Consider the following 17115-nt stretch of genomic DNA (forward strand, 5'->3'; position numbering starts at 1 on the left):
TGTAATTACATAGAGCTGAAATCAGCACTAACCATAACAGAGAGAGAGAGAATGTGTGTGTGTGTGTGTGTGTGTGTGTGTGTGTGTGTGTGTGTGTGTGTGTGTGTGTGTGTGAGAGAGAGAGAGAATATTGCCGTATATGGGTGTCTGTTGTGGTTTGTGGACTGAAACAGGAGACTACAGTGTTGAATTAAGGCAGAGCTGTTCCTTAATGGCCTTTCATTATAATCAAGCTAACTAGGCACAGACATCAAATCAATGTCTATTCCACGCTGGTTCAACTTAATTTAATTGAAATGATGTGGAAACAACGTTGATTCAACCAGTGTGTGCCGTGGGAGGTGACTCAGCAGATTTGAGCTTCTTTCGGCATAAAATTGACAATTAGAAAAAAATGACCGAAACAAATTCATATCCAGTCATGTTTGCGTTTTACTTCAGGTCATCGATAGCTTTGGCAACGTGTCCAAAGACTTCATCCACGGGCAGCTCAGAGTCAATCTGAGGAGAATGAGAGAGAAAGGCATGAAATGAGATTGTAATGTCGGTGGCATTATCATTGTAAAATGATAAGAATTTTGAGAGAGAGAGAGTCGAATTTTCAGAGTTTACAAGAGCTGCGAGGTGAGACACCTGGGTGTATTGTCACAATGCATATTTTGTCACAATGCACTTATTTATTTTTAAAAGAGCAGAACTGTTTATCTTACACTGTTCTATGACACTCTCTCGCTCTCTGTCTCTCTCTCATCTGATGTTGGGATTCAACCAGTGGAGGCTGCTGAGGGGAGGACGTCTCATAATAATGGCTGGAATGGAACGAATGGCATTAAACACTCATTCCGCTCCAGCCATTACCACAAGCCCGCTCTCCCCAATTAAGGTGCCACCAACCTCCTGTGGATTCAAGCATTGACAGTAGCCTATAACTAGTGGCACCAGTCTTACCTTCCTGACAATGCCGCGGCTGGTGTAGAAGGTGATGACTGGCTCAGTGGCTTTGTAGTACAGGTCTAAGCGCTTTTTGATGGTCTCCTCGTTGTCGTCAGCACGACCGCTGGTCTCACCGCGCTTCATCAGCCTCTTGACCATGGTCTCACCCTTGGCGTCAATGTACAGCAGCAGGCAGGGGGCTCCGATCTGTGGGAAGACAAACATAATGGTCAGGACAACTTTAAAAAGGTCGTTGAAATGATATAGTCCTTTTAACTGGGAGGTGATGTGCTAAAGAAAAATATATTTTGAGAGAAGAACTGTGGGAAATTGAGAGATGTTGAGCTTTTGGTGAATTTTGAAAGGACGGGACGCCTTAAAAATGCATAGGTTTCCCTACTTGCGTTCTGTGTTTTTTTGCACTGCTGCAACCTAATTGCCCAGCAATGTTAAAGTATGGATGTTCTGAATGTGAATCCATGTTCCTTTCTCGTCTTACTTTCTTCTCGAACTCCTCGCCCTGCTTGACCTCACGGGGATAGCCGTCGATGAGGAAGCCCTTGGACACGTCGGCCTTAGCAATCATGGCGTCCTTGATCATGTCCAAGACTGTGTCCTGATGGGGGGCACATGTACTATTTATTGACATGAAACACACGCACCTTCATAGAAAGATGTTGTAACAATTTCACTTCTGTGTTGAAAAGTGACAAAGTAACCAGGGGTTGGAACCAAAATTATTTTCCAAACAGAACCATTCTTTTTTTTGGTTCCGTTCCACTGTTCAGACCAACAAAATAAAGTTATGAACCGGTTCTGACCCCAAAAAAAGTAGCAGTTTACATCGTTCATTTCTGTTCCTTTTTAACCTCTGAAATATATATTGTTTTTACATTTAGCTCGACATTAAAATACTTCACCAATCAGTGCGGATGGAGCAGCTTGCTGTGGAGCGGGTAAGCGATTTAATCTATATAGGAAAGTTGTTAAGAGCAAATTGTATTTTTCCGTGACATCATGGTTTCATAATATCATAATGAAAGATAAACACACACACTATGCTGCTGTCACAGTGTAGAGCACGAGATGGAACTGAAATGTTGAGGGTGAGGAGAGAGGATGGAGGAAGCTTGCATTGAAGTGCTGGGCATCTTGTTATGACATGCATTATATTGAATTAGGCTCACAGAATTATACCTAGGGAGGAACGGCTTCTATGGAAGAACTTTGAATGTCTTTCACTTCCCAGTTGGTATAACGTTGGACCAGAGCAAACTTTAGCTAGCTAACAATCTTACACAAGAATTTAAAACACGTCTTACCTTTTTGTGGTTAATAAATCCAATGTGAAAGGTGAAAACTATAGTATTCTTAACTAGCATTGAAAAGTCAATCCATTCTTCACTAATTAAACATCTCTCCTAAATGTTTGAATTACGCTTCTAACATCATCAGTAGGCTACAGTAACCTATGCTTCAGAGGGGAGGGGAAGTTAACCTACACACACGCACACGCACACCGACTGGCAAAGATTTCCAGCTGACAGGCAGACGCTAGAATAAGTCTGAGTGACAGATGAGGGCTTTGCATAGGCGCTTCGTTGTGACTGGAAAAAAATGCCCGGAACATAAAGGGTCATCATTAACCGGTACCCATGCTTTTAAAATAACAATTCTGTTCCGGAACAGTATAGATCACTTTTGTTTTCGGTATTGGTTCTGTTCCTCAAATAATGTCATTATTTTCCTGTTTTTGGTTCTGTTCCCTGAACCGGTTCCAACTCTTGGTGAACACAATATCCGATTTAAAATGAGTGTTAACCTGATTTATTCATACTTATTGCAAGGAATTCAGCACAAACGGTACAATATACCTTAAACCTGTGTAGTTAGACTATATTTACTGTAGTAACAACATTGTTAACATGTTATTACATAGTAACTGCTTTAGGGATGACTGTGTGCACTGTCCCAGCCACTCACCAGGGGTACGAGCTCTCCCTTCTGCATGATGGCCTGGAGGGTCTTGCCCCTCTCGGAGCCGGATGCTACCTCAGCACGCAGCAGGTCCCCAGAAGACAGGTGGGTGTAGCCATACTTGGCCACCACCTTCTCACACTGGGTGCCCTTACCAGAGCCAGGCCCACCTAGGGGACACATACAAGGAGGACAGGGGTTAGTGTTGGTTGGTTGGTGAATCCCATCTAGCCATAACCTTAGTGGTGGTTGGTTTATGACACAGGGCTGTTGTGTATATTTACTTTATACTTTAGTGCATTCTTTCAAGAGAAGTGTTGACTTCACCTTATATCAGACGTAGAACGTGCATATTCCTACATTTTGTGCTGCGTTGCCTGATAGTGTTGATTTTAAAATAAGAAAATAAGATATATTATATTTCACTCACCTACAACGAAGATGATCTTGGCGTCCTTGATTTTGTCTAAAAGGAACAGAGGCAACAGAGAAACATAGCTGGTAGTTCTAGAAACAACTTCAGATGATTACTGGTTAAACCTCCAGCTTGCTGACAGTAAACCAAGTTCACTAAAAGTTTTTGTGGGAGTGTAACAAACCATCATCAGAACGGACAATTTGTCTGGAGCAGCTTGCTGAGTTGGAGCAGCTGACTGAGCAACCCATCTTGACATGGATCCTCTCTGCCTTCTTGGACTTATATACAATGGAGTTACCTTGGCAACCTTCGCCAACCACTTCACAATGCTTTGTGACCACATAGAAAATGGCCTCTAGCTACAGTAGCACTGGGCTAAGATAAGCCAAAGTCATTGTAGTCACACATTTTGTAGCAATTTGGGGTGTTTGCATAATGGTCTGAGTTATTCCACATGAGAATATGCAGTGTTTGAGTCACTAGGGAATCCAAAAGTACTGTACTTTTTTATTAAAGGCTTTTGAGATTTGTAAACATCTGAATTGGATAAGAGTCAAGCAAAAACACTGTAAACCTATCTATCTTCAGAAAGTATTCACCCCCTTGACCTATTCCACCTTTTGTTGTTAAAGCCTGAATTCAAAGTGGATTAAATAACAAAACATCTCACCTATCTACACACAATACCCCACAATGACAAAGTGAAACCACCTTTAAAAAAAAAAAAATTTTACATTTGAAAATGAAAAATAGATCTCATTTACATAAGTATTTTACACCCCTGAGTCAATACTTTGTAGAAGCACCTTTGGCGGCGATTACAGCTTTGAGTCGTCTTGGTTATGTCTGTATCAGCTTTGCACATCTGGATTTGGGGATTTTCAGCCATTCTTCCTAGCAGATTTTTTCAACCTCTGTTAAATAAGATGGGGAGCGACAGTGAACAGCACTCTTCAAGTCTTGCCACAGATTTTCAATGGGATTTATGTCTGGGCTTTGGCTGGGCCAAAATACTTGCACATTCTTGTTCTGAAGCCATTCCAGCATTGCTTTGGCTGTATACTTGGGGTCATTGTCCTGTTGGACTGTAAATCTTCACCCCAGTCTAAAGTTGTTTGCACTCTGGAGCAGGTTCTCATCAAGGATTTGCCTGTATTTGGTTCCATTCATTGCTCCCTCTGTACATACCAGTCTCCTTATTCCCTACCGCTGAAAAGCATCTCCATAGCATGATGCTGCCACCACCATGCTTCACGGTAGGGATGGTGTTAGAAGGGTGATGAGCCATGCCTGGTTTCTCCAGACAGCGCTTTGCATTCAGGCCAAAGAGTTCAATTTTTGTCTTATCAGACAACATAAATTATTGCCTTATGATCTCAGTCTCTCACGTGCCTTTTTGCAAACTCCAGGCATGCTGTCATGTGCCTTTTTCTCAGGAGTGGCTTCCGGCTTCTGTCTAGCCACTCTCCCATAAACCCGAGTGCTGTAAACCCGAGTGCTGTGGTTAAGTGCTGTACAGACTGTTGTCCTTCTGGCAGGTTCTCCCATCTCAGCCAATAAACTCTGTACTGTCATTGGGTTCTTGGTCACATCCCTGACCAAGGTCCTTCTTGCACGGTTGCTCAGTTTGGTCGGACGGCCACCTCTAGGCAGAGTCTGGGAAGTTCGATATTCCCAATGATGGGAAATTGAAACTTTCAAGACTCTACAAATTGTTTTATACAAATGCTTCATCTCAATTCTCAGAGATCTACAGACAATTCCTTGAACTTCATGGTATAGTTTCTGCTCTGACATTCACTGTCAACTATGGGGCCTTATAGAGACAGATGTGTGTTTCTTTCTAAATCGTATCCAAACAATCGAATTGGCCACAGGTGGATTCAAATCAAGTTGTAGTGACATCTTAAGGACAATCAAAGGAAATTGGATGCACCTGAGCTCAATTTGGAGTGTCATAGCAAAAGGGTGTGAATACTTATGTAAATGAAATATTTCTGTATTTCATTTTCAATACATTTTCAGAATTTTCTTAAAACAGGTTTTCACTTTGTTATTATGGAGTATTGTGTGTAGATGTTTGAGAACAAAAATCTGTTTAATCCATTTTGAATTCAGGCTCTAACAACAAAATGTGGAATATGTCAAGGGATCTGAATACTTTCTGAAGGCACTGTATCATTCACTGATAAGTAGTAGCTATAAGAAGTAGCTAAGAAATCCCTTTCTTTTTGAATGTTCCCTCATCTAATAATAAACAACAATAGAATGTATAGCTACAAACTCATATAATGTATTTTCCAATTTGAGTGTTGTGTTGACTATGAAGGTACAGTACAGTATGTTCCTTTCAGATGTGACAATATCGTAAATAACCAGAAGAGGTCACCATAGCCTAAGCACACACTTAGGACCAATGACGTAAATATACACTGGATTGCCATGCCATGCTATGTATTGGCCATTGAGAGGCTTTGAAGCCACCGGTCGGCCATATTGGCACTCCCCAGTAGGTGACTTCCTTCATAGGAATGAATGGATTTCTACTGTATTTCAATTACAAGGACAAAATTACATATATTTAAGTATTTGCTATTGTACTGGGGACAGTAACATTAGTAATCTCAAAAAATGATACTTTAAGAATGGTTTTATATACATTATTTTCATTTTATTATGTTTAGCTCACAATATAATTAAAATGTATGCATTAAGCTGTCTAATAGAAAAACCATTGCAAGGAGGAATGAAGACATTAATAAATGCATTTCTATAGTTTTCCAAATATTTTCTACAATGTGGGGGAGTGTCAAGATGGAGATGCATTTGCTTCTACACAACACCCCATCTGAGTCATCTAGTGTATATATAAATCATTGCTTAGAACACAAGTCCTTCCCCCATGAGAAAAGTTTTATGTTAAAGGAGACCAACATATTTTTCATTTGCCATAATTACCTGCCATCTTGATCTATAAGGGTTATTCCTTTTAACTGAAATAGAAGACAGAAAAAACATTAGTTAGCTTGTACATTCAGAGCTAGTACCACTTCTTAGCCTGCATTTGACTCCATGCAAATAGATGCAGATTCTCATTTTCCTATTTCAAAGATACCAAAGACAGTAATATCAGTCAGTAGCTTTAGTTTTTTTAATATTGTTGTGTGCTCCAAAGCAATTGATTTTGGGTGAATACTGTGTTAGTATACTTACTTATCCATGTCAAAAGAATTACAGCAAATTATGCAATCTGAATAAATTCTCATAGTAATGCAGTAAAGCCTATACTCATAATCAGTTTTGACATTAAGACAGTTGATGTCCAAGCAAAAGAGGAAATGTCTAAACCACTACCGCCTGAAATTGTTACTTTCTTACAATTTGTGAGAATAATGTTTCCTCAGAACAAACACAATAGCATTTGTATTTATTATGTAGCTTGAATGTAACTTAGGAACAATAAACCCAGTCCACAGAAGGGAATCATTAGAATGCAGCATCAAGTAAAGTCAAAAGCATTACTTCCACATATCTCAAGATGGACAGAATCAATGAGAGTAACATTACAGTATCTGATCACTCAGCAGCCGGTTACACCACTCAACAAGAAATTAAAGCAGAACCTGATGTTCCTTAACATCCCCAAAAATCACAACCAGAGCATAGTACCATCCCTGTGCAAAAACTGTATGACGGAATGGAATCGGAATATTTCTGATTGCAGTAAATATGAGTTAATATTACCAAATAAAATAACAGCCTTACTGTTCCCTGTGCATTTTCATCCGGCCTTCCTAAGTGCCACAGGGAGGGAGGAAGAGGGAGAATCATTTCTGGGTGCGTCAGGATGGCATGTGTAAACAGATCTCTCAGCTCAAGTGGCTGCCCGCCTGGGTCATGTGATGAGGGTGAAGCCTAGCCGTGTGGTTATTTTGAATGATGCCTGAAACAACTGGATAAAAAGTTGGAGAGAAAGCTGATCCTGTATAAATTGTTGTGGAATAAATGAAAAAGTCTGACATGAGCTGACCATGAATCAGTCATTGCTGGCTGAAACAAAGGCGGTGGTGGGGAGGGTGCTTTTCAATCAGTTGTTGAGGGATAAGTGTAAAACTCAACGTGCCTTGGGATTGGAGGAGCTGACCCTACAATAAGCCAGCGAGAAAGTAAGAAGTCTGCTTTTGTTAGGTTAAGAGTGGTGGGTCACTAGTTTGAATCGCAGAGCCAACTAGATGAACAATCTGTCTGTGCCCTTGAGCAAAGCACTTAACCCTAATTGCTCCTGTAAGTCGCTCTGGATAAGACCATCTGCTAAGTGACTCAAATGTAAATGTAAAAAGATTACTAATACCTAACCCTAACCTTAAATTAAGGTGAATTTTTACAATATAGACAATTTTGACTGCAGCTGGCAGGTCTAAGGGGAAATCTCTCAGAATATTAGGTTCATTAGGGACTGAGTAGAATAATGGTTGTATGTTTGCTCGTGTCATGGTAATCATTTTCAGTGCATAAACTCACAGGTTACCAACAACACACTATGGGCATTTCTGGTTTTAAATATCTTATGATTCATTTTGCAGTGACACTGCCAAAGACACGAGTAGGCAGGTAACTAGTAGCATCTTAAGTCACAAAGCGAAGATGTTCCTTCATTTTCTTTGTGATTTATTTATAATCCACCATAAAAAAAGCCACAGCTCAGACCTGTTCCACAGACAGGCTCAAGTATACTGTACATTTCACCCTTGGAAAAGCATTTCAATATGTCAGCCTGAGCTTGATAGGATTATTCCACCCCACTCACAGAGGAGAAAGAAAGAAGAGGTTGAGTTTCACTGAACCTCTTCACCATCCTGCTACCCTACTCTACCTTGGTTTTTCTCAGGTCCAGGATGGCAGGTTTTATGTAGAGCTCTTGACTCCGTGTCCTTTGTAAATGTCACCCAGGCATCTGAGTCAGCTCTGTGCCCCTTTGGGACACCCACCCTGGCCTATTATGGTGCCTTCACTAGGCTGTGCAGCCTCCTTGGCATTCCAAACACACACCTCCTCCAATCAGGAGAGGACAGGGCACTGCCCAAGCAGCTGGGGTTACCGACCGTTAATCATGGCACCCTGGCCATGACCCCACTATCTGAGGATGTCTCAAGGGGAGTTTGGAGATGCAAAAAACACATTTCCAATTCACACATGCGTATAATTCACGTGTGCATGTGTGAAATGGGACAAATACAAGCACCCACCAAATTATTATTATATCATGAAGCATGGTTAACTTGACATGAGGTGTAACGTGTGCTATATTATGGTACACAGCACTATGTTGACCCTTACATTGACCATTACGTTGACTGTTATGTTTTTTACACTAACCATTTCACAATGGCCACTTCTTTTGTATGTCTTTTTTGGTCCTGTCCAGACTGGCAGTCTTTTTTGGGTCTTTCTTTGGTGCAGTCCAGGCCAGCTTTGATTTCAACGTCCAAGAACGTTGATTTCTGGTCCGGTCCTGACTTTATTTGGCCCAAACATAGACATGGTTCAGATTTGGTACGATCCAGACCGGACCAAATCTGAAGCAATCATAGACATCTATGTTTTGCAAGTTTGGACAGTGCCTCACAGTACATTACAGTATAGTACAGTAAAGTATAGTGTACTGTATTGCACCCTACTGTACTCTACTGTACTCTACTGAATTAAACTACACTGTACTCTACTGAATTAAACTCTACTGTACTCTACTGAATTAAACTACACTGTACTCTACTGTACTCTACCGAATTATACTTTACTGGGTGATTTAACTATTGACACGATTTCATCAAGCTGCCCACTCATGAAAAAGCTTCAAACTGTAACCAGTGCCTGCAACCTGGTTCAGGTTATCAGTCAACCTTCCAGGGTAGTTACAAACAGCACAGGAATTAAATCATCAACATGTATTGATCACATCTTCACTAATGCTGCAGAAATTTGCTTGAAAGCAGTATCCAGATCCCCCGGATGTAGAGATCACATTATAGTAGCCATATCTAGAGAAACCAAAGTTCCAAAGGCTGGGCATAATATAGTGTATAAGAGGGCATACAATACGTTTTGTAGTGATTCCTATGGTTTTGATGTAAAGAATATTTGTTGGTCCGTGGTGTGTAATGAGTAGCAAACAGACACTGCACTTGACACATGTATGAAATTGCTTATTCCAGTTACTAAGCATGCACCCATTAAGAAAATGACTGTAAAAACTGTTAAATCCCTGTGGATTCATGAGGAATTGAAAAATTGTATGGTTGAGAGGGATGACGCAAAAGGAATGGCAAATAAGTCTGGCTGCACAACCGATTGGCAAAAGTATTGCAAGTTGAGAAATCATGTGACTAAACTGAATAAAAAGAAGAAGAAACTACACTATGAAACAAAGATAAATGACATAAAGAATGATAGTAAAAAGCTTTGGAGCACCTTAAATAGAATTTTGGGAAAAAAGGCAAACTCAGCTCCATCATTCATTAAATAGGGAAGGACATTCAACAAGCACAGCACCTACACAAATGACTGATGATTGGCTGAGATAAATTGATGATAAAAAGATTGTGACGACTGTTTTGTTAGACTTCAGTACGGCTTTTGACATTATCGATCATAATCTGCAGCTGGAAAAATATGTGTTAATGCTTTACATCCCCTGCTATATTGTGGATAAAGAGTTAACTGTCTAACAGAACACAGAGGGTGTTCTTTAATGGAAGCCTCTCCAACTTGGTTTCTCAAATGATTGCCTCGCCTGGTTCACCAACTACTTCTCTGATAGAGTTCAATGTGTCAAATCGGATGGCCTGTTGTCCGGGCCTCTGGTAGTCTCTATGGGGGTGCCACATGGTTCTTGGGCCAACTCTTTTCTCTGTATACATCAATGATGTCGCTCTTGCTGCTGGTGAGTCTCTGATCCACCTCTACGCAGACGACACCATTCTGTATACTTCTGGCCCTTCTTTGGACACTATGTTAACAACCCTCCAGACGAGCTTCAATGCCATACAACTCTCCTTCCGTGGCCTCCAACTGCTCTTAAACCGGATCTTTTTTCTGCAGTTTTCTTGAAGATCACTCCGCGAAACACACACGATGCAACGCTGTCGTTCAGCAGTAAGTGATGCGCTGTCTGCCAGTGACTTGTTGACCTCCAACTGCTCAAATACAAGTAAAACTAAATTCATGCTCTTCAACTGATCGCTGCCCGCACCTGCCTGCCCGTCCAGCATCAATACTCTGGACGGTTCTGACTTAGAATATGTGGACAACTACAAATACCTAGGTGTCTGGTTAGACTGTAAGCTCTCCTTCCAGACTCACATCAAACATCTCCAATCCAAAGTTAAAACTAGAATTGGCTTCCTATTTCACAACAAAGCATCCTTCACTCATGCTGCCAAACATACCCTCGTAAAACTGACCATCCTACTGATCCTCGACTTCGGCGATGTCATTTACAAAATAGCCTCCAATACCCTACTCAATAAACTAGATGCAGTCTATCACAGTGCCATCCGTTTTGTCACCAAAGCCCCATATACTACCCACCACTGTGACCTGTACGCTCTCGTTGGCTGGCCCTCGCTTCATACTCGTCACCAAACCCACTGGCTCCAGGTCATCTACAAGACCCTGCTAGGTAAAGTCCCCCCTTATCTCAGCTCACTGGTTATCATAGCAGCACCCACCTGTAGCACGCACTCCAGCAGGTATGTCTCTCTGGTCACCCCCAAAGCCAATTCCTCCTTTGGCCGTCTCTCCTTACAGCTCTCTGCTGCCAATGACTGGAATGAACTACAAAAATCTCTGAAACTGGAAACACTTATCTCCCTCACTAGCTTTAAGCACCTGTTGTCAGAGCAGCTCACAGATCACTGCACCTGTACAAAGCCCATCTGTAATTTAGCCCAAACAACTACCTCTTCCCCTACTGTATTTATTTATTTTGCTCCTTGGCACCCCATTATTTCTATTTCTACTTTGCACTTTCTTCCACTACAAATCTACCATTCCAGTGTTTTACTTACTATATTGTATTTACTTTGCCACCATGGGCTTTTTTGCCTTTACCTCCCTTATCTCACCTCATTTGCTCACATTGTATATAGACTTATTTTTCTACTGTATTATTGACTGTATGTTTGTTTTACTCCATGTGTAACTCTGTGTTGTTGTATGTGTCGAACTGCTTTGCTTTATCTTGGCCAGGTCGCAATTGTAAATGAGAACTTGTTCTCAACTTGCCTACCTGGTTAAATAAAGGTGAAATAAAAATAAATAAATAACAAATAATCCAGGTAGAATCAGGAATTTCCCAGGGCAACTATCTAGGCCTATTACTTTTTTCAATCTTTACTAATGACATGCCACTGGCTTTGAGTAAAGCCAATGTGTCTATGTATGCAGATGACTCAACACTATACTTGTCAGCTACTACAGAGACTGAAATGACTGCAACACATAACAAAGAGTTGCAATTAGTTTCAGAGTGGGAGGCAAGGAATACATTTGTCCTAAATATTTCTAAAACTAAAAGGCATTGTATTTGGGACAAATATAGATAAGACAAGATAATCCATCTACCTGACAGGTGTGGCATATCAAGAAGCTGATTAAACAGCATGATCATTACACAGGTGCACCTTGAGCTGAAGACAATAAAAGGCCACTCACAAATGTACAGTTTTGTCACAACACAATGCCACAGATGTCTCAAGTTGAGGCAGCGTGCAATTGGGATGCTGACTGCTGGAATGTCCACCAGAGCTGTTGCCAGAGTTAATTTCTCTACCAAAAACCACCTCCAACGTCGTTTTAGAGAATTTGGCAGTACGTCCAGCCAGCCTCACAACCACAGACCACGTGTAACCACACCAGCCCAGAACCTCAACATCTGGCTTCTTCAACTGCGGGATCGTCAAAAGGGGAGAGAAAGGGGTGCTAAGGAGTATATTTCTGTCTGTAATAAAGCCCCTTTGTGGGGAAAAACTCATTCTGATTGGCCTACGCCCTCCCAGGCCCACCCATGGCTGTGCCCCTGCCCAGTCATGTGAAATCCATAGATTAGGCCCTAATGTATTTATTTCAATTGACAGATGTCCTTATAATTCAGCAAATCATTTGAAATTGTTATTTTGATATAATGCTTACTTCATTGAGAGTGTATGTGCAGTTGAAATTTGGCAATAGAATCAATGACTGAAAAATATGTATTTTCAACATTGGGAAGATACATATTTTCACCTTTCATTCAGCACCTAAAATGCACCTGATTTCAACATCTGGAAAACATGTATTTTCAACATCCCCCCCCAAAATGTATTTTCGACATCTGGAAATGACATATTTTCACCTTTCATTCATAATTGTTTTGTTATTATATTTTATACACTGCTCAAAAAAATAAAGGGAAGGAGTGGTTCTGCAGGTGGGGACCACAGACCACTTCTCAGTTCCTATGCTTCCTGGCTGATGTTTTGGTCACTTTTGAATGCTGGCGGTGCTTTCACTCTAGTGGTAGCATGAGACGGAGTCTACAACCCACACAAGTGGCTCAGGTAGTGCAGCTCATCCAGGATGGCACATCAATGCGAGCTGTGGCAAGAAGGTTTGCTGTGTCTGTCAGCGTAGTGTCCAGAGCATGGAGGCGCTACCAGGAGACAGGCCAGTACATCAGGAGACGTGGAGGAGGCCGTAGGAGGGCAACAACCCAGCAGCAGGACCACTACCTCCGCCTTTGTGCAAGGAGTAGCACTGCCAGAGCCCTTCAAAATGACCTCCAGCAGGCCACAAATGTGCATGCGTCTGCTCAAACGGTCAGAAACAGACTCCATGAGGGTGGTATGAGGGCCCGACGTCCACAGGTTGGGGTTGTGCTTACAGCCCAACACCGTGCAGGACGTTTGGCATTTGCCAGAGAACACCAAGATTGGCAAATTCGCCACTGGCGCCCTGTGCTCTTCACAGATGAAAGCAGGTTCACACTGAGCACGTGACAGACGTGACAGAGTCTGGAGACGCCGTGGAAAACGTTCTGCTGCCTGCAACATCCTCCAGCATGACCGGTTTGGTGGTGGGTCAGTCATGGTGTGGGGTGGCATTTCTTTGGGGGTCCGCACAGCCCTCCATGTGCTCGCTAGAGGTAGCCTGACTGCCATTAGGTACCGAGATGAGATCCTCAGACCCTTTGTGAGACCATATGCTGGTGCGGTTGGCCCTGGGTTCCTCCTAATGCAAGACAATGCTAGACCTCATGTGGCTGGAGTGTGTCAGCAGTTCCTGCAAGAGGAAGGCATTGATGCTATGGACTGGCCCGCCCGTTCCCCAGACCTGAATCCAATTGAGCACATCTGGGACATCATGTCTCGCTCCATCCACCAATGCCACGTTGCACCACAGACTGTCCAGGAGTTGGCGGATGCTTTAGTCCAGGTCTGGGAGGAGATCCCTCAAGAGACCATCCGCCACCTCATCAGGAGCATGCCCAGGCGTTGTAGGGAGGTCATACAGGCACGTGGAGGCCACACACACTACTGAGCCTAATTTTGACTTGTTTTAAGGACATTACATCAAAGTTGGATCAGCCTGTAGTGTGGTTTTCCACTTTAATTTTGAGTGTGACTCCAAATCCAGACCTCCATGGGTTGATAAATTGGATTTCCATTGATTATTTTTGTGTGATTTTGTTGTCAGCACATTCAACTATGTAAAGAAAAAAGTATTTAATAAGATTATTTCTTTCATTCAGATCTAGGATGTGTTGTTTAAGTGTTCCCTTTATTTTTTTGAGCAGTATATTTATTTAACTAGGCAAGTCAGTTAAGAACACATTCTTATTTACAATGACGGCCTAGGAACAGTGGGTTAACTGCCTTGTTCAGGGGCTGAACGACTGATTTCTACCTTGTCAGCTCGGGGATTCGATCTAGCAACCTTTCGGTTACTGGCCCAATGCTCTAACCACTAGGCACCTGAGGGTAAAGTCTGGACAAGACTGTATTTTCAACTTAATTTTGCTTACTGGGTGTTAGCTGTGTAAAATAGGACTATTCCAGTGCCCATGCCATTTCTATGGCCTATCCACTGTCATTATTGAGGCAGGGTTGCGTGTGTCAATGTCTGTTAGCTGGAGAGTTCCAAAGGTAACCTTAGAGTATTCCTTTTTATGGTTTGAGTGCGAGTCCCTTTGGAAACTTACAGACATTTTTTTCTCTGACGCACTGTCCGCCATCCATTCTAGCCTAGTCGCAAAACCATCATACTGGCTTTCAATGTCTGTTCGCCCACATCCCGAAACACTTTCCTTTCTCCAGGATAAAGGACATCAAGAACGCACGAAAGAAGCATACATTCAAAATATTGCACTACTTTCCTGCAATGGACATTTTTCAATGAATACAAAATTATTCCACAGACACTAACGTTTCAGCACCAAGGGCAGCGTCATCTGAATGCTCCAGAATCAACCCATTCAATTTCCTCACGTAAGCCACATGCGTAAAGCATCTGCTAACCCACTCACCCCTAACTCAAGTCTGTGTATATCCAATGCACCTCTCTCTTTCCCCAGCATGTGTTATTGGTGTCCCCAGTCATGCAGTTCAGCTATTAAAAGACCCCGTCTGTCCTCTCTGCAGCTGTTCCCAGATACCATGTCAACCATTCGCAGAAAGCACATGGAAGGCTGGATTGCACTTGCTTAGCTGGTAAAGCCAATGTAAGTGTAGCATAGAGTATTTAGCAATAAGCACATAATCTGCCATTACAACTGCAGCTCTCTTATGCAAAGCAGTTGATGTAATGTATTGTATGTGGTCCTCCTGAGGTACTGCTCCTTTAATAGTGGTGATATCCATTTAAGGGATAGCAGGAGAACTTTTTGACATCATCAGCTCAGTCTGAGTAAAGATATGGTCTTTAAAAAGATATGGTTGGGGAGAAAGGGAGAGAAGGATGTGTACTGCAGCTGTGTGGTGTGTGACTTCCAGGCGGTAGGGCTTTTCTGGTTTGGATCTTCACCATTTACTAAGATGAACCAATAGCATAAAAAGACATGCAACACCCCGCATCAATGCAACCTGCTGTAAACACAGGCATATTGCAAATAACATTACAGTGGGTTGGTGGGAATGAGCAACCGGACAGGCATAGCAGCACGTTGTTTCTGCCATGGACAATGAAGGATGACATTTTTTTTTAAAACAGCCAAGCCTGTTATTTTGATCTCCTACTGTGCATGCAGTCCAGGCATGGTCTAGTCCACTCACACATAGTATGACACACACTTCATTTGGCTATGACATTCTTACACCATAGCAGAATGAGGGCAATGCTACATACAGTACGCAAGTGCCTGAGCTACCCTTTTCCTCAGCATTCCATAGCCTCTAAATGCATTGCATCAAAGAAGCAGTGGCCGCTAGGGTCAGGCGGCACTTCTCAGTGCCACTCTCTCTCCCTCTCTCCAGCCAGTCAAGCAGCCCTGCCCACTATTCCCTCACAAGCTCCTCTCTGTGTTCCTACGGCACAATTATCCCCCAAGCCCCGCTTTCTGCGCTTTTTATTCCTCTGCGCCGCTGCCATTGTGTGGCTGTCTGTCCTCTGTACTGACCTCTCTGTAACGTTGCGACTCTGTCCACAAGTGTGTCTGTCTCTGGATCCTGTGTGTGTCTGAGCAGTGTCCCTGCTGCACGGCAGCTCTCTCTCCCCCTCCTCCACTTTTTATAGCACAGCTCAGCCTGCTCAGACACCAGTGCATTCTGGGAAAAGAGGAAGAGAGAGAAGGAGAGGGGAGTTTGGGGTTTGTGGGCAGTGTGCCTTCAACTGCTGTAAGAATGTATTATTGTCATCATGTGCTGTGTGTTTGATCCACGGCAGCTCCCTTTGCATTTACAGTTTACATCCTTGAGGAGAGGTTGTTTAATCGAGGGGAAGAGAGAGTGAGCTAGGAAGCTAGGGAGAGACCAAGCTAATGAGGAAGTCAGAGGGGGATTATCAGCTAACTGCAGATTGATATGGTGTTCCTTTTAATATGGAATGAACCAACTGCTGGGGAGGGGGGGGGCTACGTAGGAGGATTGTGGTCTGTTCCAGCAGAAGACTTGAGATGCAAAGGCAAGGTAATTCCCATGCAACAACAAAAAAAAAAAATCCCATAGCGAGCCTCCGCTGTAACATCATAGAGGAGAGGGTGTTTACGTGCAGGAAATACCAGGAATTATCAAAGAACTCTCAAACAATAAAATAACAATGATGCATCTGTTTCTTTGCAATAAACAGGAATAAAGCCATTGTGCTAAGGTGAACCACAACTCAAGCTGTATAAAGAGCACTGCCTTTCTTTGCATTCGAGTCACTGTTGTAATCTCCTTTGGAAAACAGAGAAAAGCAAACCAACATGTTTGGTCGGTTCACTGTGCCTCGCCCAACCAAGGGCAAGTCATTGACACTCCCCATCCTTTTTTATGACGTTGATTTTAGTTGCTGATATAAGGAGTCGTTCTTGTCTGGGCGAGGAGACTCATTTGATTATGATGATGTAAAACATTACATATCGGATATCTAAAGACTATCCAGGTCTTTGGGTGGGGGGAAATTGAATCATACACTGCACCAATTGGGTATGAACATAAGAATGGTTCTGCAATATAGGATGGGGTGTAATCAAAAAAAGGTAGCCACAACAACACCTACATGCAATGTGTTGAAGTTGAAGCAAAGCCGGTTGTTTGAAAGCAGACTTTCTTATG

At 42.4% G+C, this 17115-nt stretch overlaps 1 protein-coding gene across 3 annotated transcripts; it reads right to left on the reverse strand.

Annotated features, from left to right (window-relative positions):
* Positions 1-408: 408 nt before the first annotated feature.
* On the reverse strand, positions 409-16084 carry LOC115204096 (adenylate kinase isoenzyme 1). Of its 3 annotated transcripts, none has more exons than XM_029769406.1 (7): positions 15978-16084; positions 6287-6321; positions 3341-3376; positions 2917-3080; positions 1433-1549; positions 949-1140; positions 409-501 (listed from the first exon to the last, which is right to left on the reverse strand). In XM_029769406.1, the coding sequence occupies exons 2-7, from the start codon at positions 6291-6293 to the stop codon at positions 433-435; spliced, it is 585 nt and encodes a 194-aa protein (XP_029625266.1). In that variant the 5' UTR covers positions 6294-6321; positions 15978-16084; the 3' UTR covers positions 409-432. The 3 variants fall into 3 exon arrangements, with proteins under 3 accessions (XP_029625266.1, XP_029625267.1, XP_029625269.1); XM_029769407.1 differs by lacking the exon at positions 15978-16084 and adding an exon at positions 7094-7152; XM_029769409.1 differs by lacking the exon at positions 15978-16084 and adding an exon at positions 7073-7093.
* Between the last annotated feature and the right edge of the window lie 1031 nt (positions 16085-17115).

This window comes from Salmo trutta, chromosome 12, assembly GCF_901001165.1.
Source record: "Salmo trutta chromosome 12, fSalTru1.1, whole genome shotgun sequence".
NCBI classification, from domain to species: Eukaryota; Metazoa; Chordata; class Actinopteri; order Salmoniformes; family Salmonidae; genus Salmo; species Salmo trutta.